This window comes from Centruroides sculpturatus, unplaced genomic scaffold, assembly GCF_000671375.1.
Source record: "Centruroides sculpturatus isolate CEXI.00-Female unplaced genomic scaffold, Cexi_2.0 scaffold69, whole genome shotgun sequence".
Taxonomy (NCBI): domain Eukaryota; kingdom Metazoa; phylum Arthropoda; class Arachnida; order Scorpiones; family Buthidae; genus Centruroides; species Centruroides sculpturatus.
The window spans coordinates 965,986-969,470 of NW_019384304.1; the positions used below are offsets into that span (position 1 = coordinate 965,986).

General features: G+C 31.5%; 1 protein-coding gene across 2 annotated transcripts; it reads left to right on the plus strand.

Annotated features, from left to right (window-relative positions):
• The first annotated feature begins 292 nt into the window (after positions 1-292).
• Positions 293-3,272, plus strand: LOC111618321 (MIT domain-containing protein 1-like). 2 transcript variants are annotated; one of them, XM_023359830.1, is made up of 6 exons: positions 293-1,331; positions 1,362-2,425; positions 2,486-2,622; positions 2,715-2,801; positions 2,867-2,979; positions 3,042-3,272. In XM_023359830.1, exons 2-6 carry the CDS (start codon positions 2,302-2,304, stop codon positions 3,193-3,195), a joined length of 615 nt encoding a protein of 204 aa, XP_023215598.1. In that variant the 5' UTR covers positions 293-1,331; positions 1,362-2,301; the 3' UTR covers positions 3,196-3,272. The 2 variants fall into 2 exon arrangements, with proteins under 2 accessions (XP_023215598.1, XP_023215592.1); XM_023359824.1 differs by having other exon boundaries at positions 293-2,425.
• Positions 3,273-3,485: the final 213 nt, after the last annotated feature.

Genomic DNA, 3,485 nt, shown 5'->3' on the forward strand with positions numbered 1-3,485 from the left:
TCAAAGATTATACAAAAGAAAATACGTTATGTGGACTCATCAAAAATCAGAAGACAATCGAGTGAAGTGTCACTTCAGCATTTCCTATTTCCACTGATATCGGCTTACCCCCAAAAAAATGTTCCTTCCATATAATCACGTGACTTTAGCTTCAATGATCACTTTTGACTCCAGGCGACTAACAAGCTTCGACCGGAACAACAAGCGATCAAAGTGACGACAAAGTATTTTTGGTCACTAGTTGATCTCTAGTCATATTTTTTTTTTTTTTTTTTTTTTTTTTGAAAGAAAACAAACAAAAATGTATAGGAAATAACACAATTTATTCATCAAAATAACCACCCTCACATGAAACAAGTTTATAAATTCCATTTTTATAAAAGTCGCAATCTTCAGAGTTGAAAAACTTCTCTAACTCAGTTTCCATAGCCTCTATTTCTGAACTGTCAATTTCGTAGATGATTATCTAGGCTTAAAAATAAGTGATAGTCAGAAGGGCTTATGTCAGAGGAGGAATAAGGAGGGTGCAAAAGAGGTTCCCATTCAAGGGTCTGAATTGTGTCAGAGGTCACATGTGTGACATGAGGCCTATAGCATTATCGTGTATGAAAAGAACGCCTTTATGGTTCACTAAAGCTGGCTGTTTTTTCAAAAGTGATTGGTGAACTCGACGGAGTTGGTCACTGTAGATGTTAGCAGTAATAGTCTGGCCGGATGGTATAAGTTCATAGTGAACAATTCCATTTGCAGTCCACCATACGCTCAATATTGGCAGGCGTCAATTGATGAGGTATCCATTTGCTGAGCTTGTAAACTTTCCCAAGACTATGCAAATGTAAACAGACAGGTTCTCCGTAAGTGATGAAACTTTGTGCTAACATCTGACAAGTTTGAGCGGAATCTTCTTCAATTGCAGCCTGTAATTCATCATTATTAATGACATACGGCCGCCCTTCTCGTGGCGCATCTTTAAGCGACTCATCGCCATTAGAAAATTTTCTAAACCACTTTTGGGTGGTGCGAGTGCTGACAGAACATTGTCCGAAAGCCTGGTATATTTTTTGAGCCATTTGCACAGCATTTGTTCCAAGTTTAAACTCATACAACATACATGCATGAATTATAGAGTTTGGAGTACTCATCTTCAGGTCAATTTTTATAATATTAAGAGATAACCTTTCCGCTTCTCTTTATATAAGATGAGTCAGCATTAAATCTTGATTAGCATATTGCTGGAATTTTAGTGCCGTGTATTGTGTGTAACATTCTTTAAACTTTGTAGTTTCACAAAACAACAACAGAATTTTTTTGTTTACCTAACAGTTTTGAATGTAAGAGATTGAAAAAAACAAAAGACGCAGATAAGATAATGAAATAGTGACCTCAGATTTATTGATAAATAATTTCCAATTACCTATGCACCATTCTGATTCAAATCAAAGTTAGTTGGCTGTGGTTTTTTTTCCTTCTCTGCATAAAGACAGGGCTTCACTGTCATTCCTAATGGATTTTGTATTGAACTATGTCTGGATAATTTTCAACCCAAGTTCACTAATTAAAATTTAATTACAAAAGAGATTATGTAGATAAACATAAATTGGATTTGTGTGCATATATAATAGCCTATTGTGCTTGAAAAAAAATCTCAATTATCTGAAGTAACGTGGAGAAAGGCTGCTTCATATAATGCAAAAACACTGTATTTATTCATTTATCAAATAAACTGGATTTGAAATTTTGGATACATTAGTAAGCACTAGTTGTAGGTTTACATTTGCTGATAATGAAATTTGTCTTCGATCTTCAATCTGAATAATAAGTCACCCAAGTAAATTCTTAAAATTTCTAGAGCTCCTCTCAAGTACTAGGCTAAGATTTGTGAAGAAAAACTATTGATATTTTTATCTTTATTGACAAAACACTCTCGAGCATTTCACCTCAGTTAATTGACACTAAGTCTTATTATAATAAAGCAGCATGTTTTCTACTCTAATGAAACTATTCATTTTAAAGTTAGCACAGTTTATTACAGGCCCTTTTCACCTTCAGGCCAAAATATACAGTCGTAACAGCTAACCCCAAATTAGTTGAATAATTCATGTATAACATTCACTTCAACAATTTTTTTTTGAGTATTCTAATCTTTAACTTTGATAAACCCTCAATTTCTTAACCAACAACCAATTTACTTTTTTCTAAATCTCAACTCCTTTTGTAAAATAAAATTTCCTTTTTTTACAGACATTGGAAAGATTCCACACATGTTTAGGTTTCCATTGTTAAAAATTTGATGACTGATCTATGAGAAAATATTTATTTGTAGGTATGAAAGATGATAAAAAAAGAAATCACATGAGACAAAAAGTTACAGAATATATGGACAGAGCTGAAAAGATAAAGAAATTAGTTCAAGATGAAAAAGAAGGTAGAGTAAATGCTTGAAAATTTAATATGATTGCAATACTTTGACGCATTTTACTTCCAGCTGGAAAATATCATGAACAAATTCAGATTGCCGATAATTCTATTGGTAATGATTATGAAAAGATATTTGGCAGATTCCTGGATGAAAACCTCCTTTCAGTTGAGATAGATGATCCTTATGTTAGAACAACGCATCAGGTGAGTGAGCCATAAACTTTAAAGCAAATGAAAGTCTTGTCTCTTTTATAAAGTTTAAAAATTAATACCATTCTTCACTTCTTCAAAGGTAGATATATAACTTTTTACGATTCTGTGAGTTACTAATAAAAAAGAGCAAAAATTTAAGAGAAATCACATTGATGACTGGAATAGATGAGGTACGTTCTGCTTAATTTTAAAAATATAGCTATTCTCACGAATAAGAATTTTCTCTCTTCTCTAGCAAAATCATTCCTCTCAAGAGCAGAAATTTGAGAAAATATGTTTCAGTTTAAAAAAATATAACGTTACTTTAAAAGTACATTATTCTGGGACATTACACGACAGAGAAATAAGGTAAGAAAATTTTAAACTTCGTACAGTTTTTGTTGGAAATGTTAATAAATAAATTTTTGTAGGTTTGATAATGGATGGGTAATCAAAGTAGGAAGAGGTTTGGATTATTTCAAGCCAACGGAAAATAACTTTAGCATTGGATTCTGTGACCTCTCTCTTCGTCCCTGTCACGAAACAACAGTAGATATTTTTCATAAAAAATCATTAAAAACTTAATTTATGTAATTTAAAAGGTTCTATCATGTTCCATTATTGTAAATACTCACATGTAAAACAAACTGTGTACTTTTATAAATAATTTAATCTGAAATTGTTACATCTTCACAAAAAATTTCATAACAGCAATAAAAATTCTTTTGCACAAAACAATGCATTCTTAAATAAATGACAAAAGTATGAACTATATAAAGTTACAAATCGGAATAATATTTTTGTTCGCAAATACAATTGCATCATGAAAAAATATAAATTTGTGACTATTTAAAAAAATGCTTAAGATTAAATTG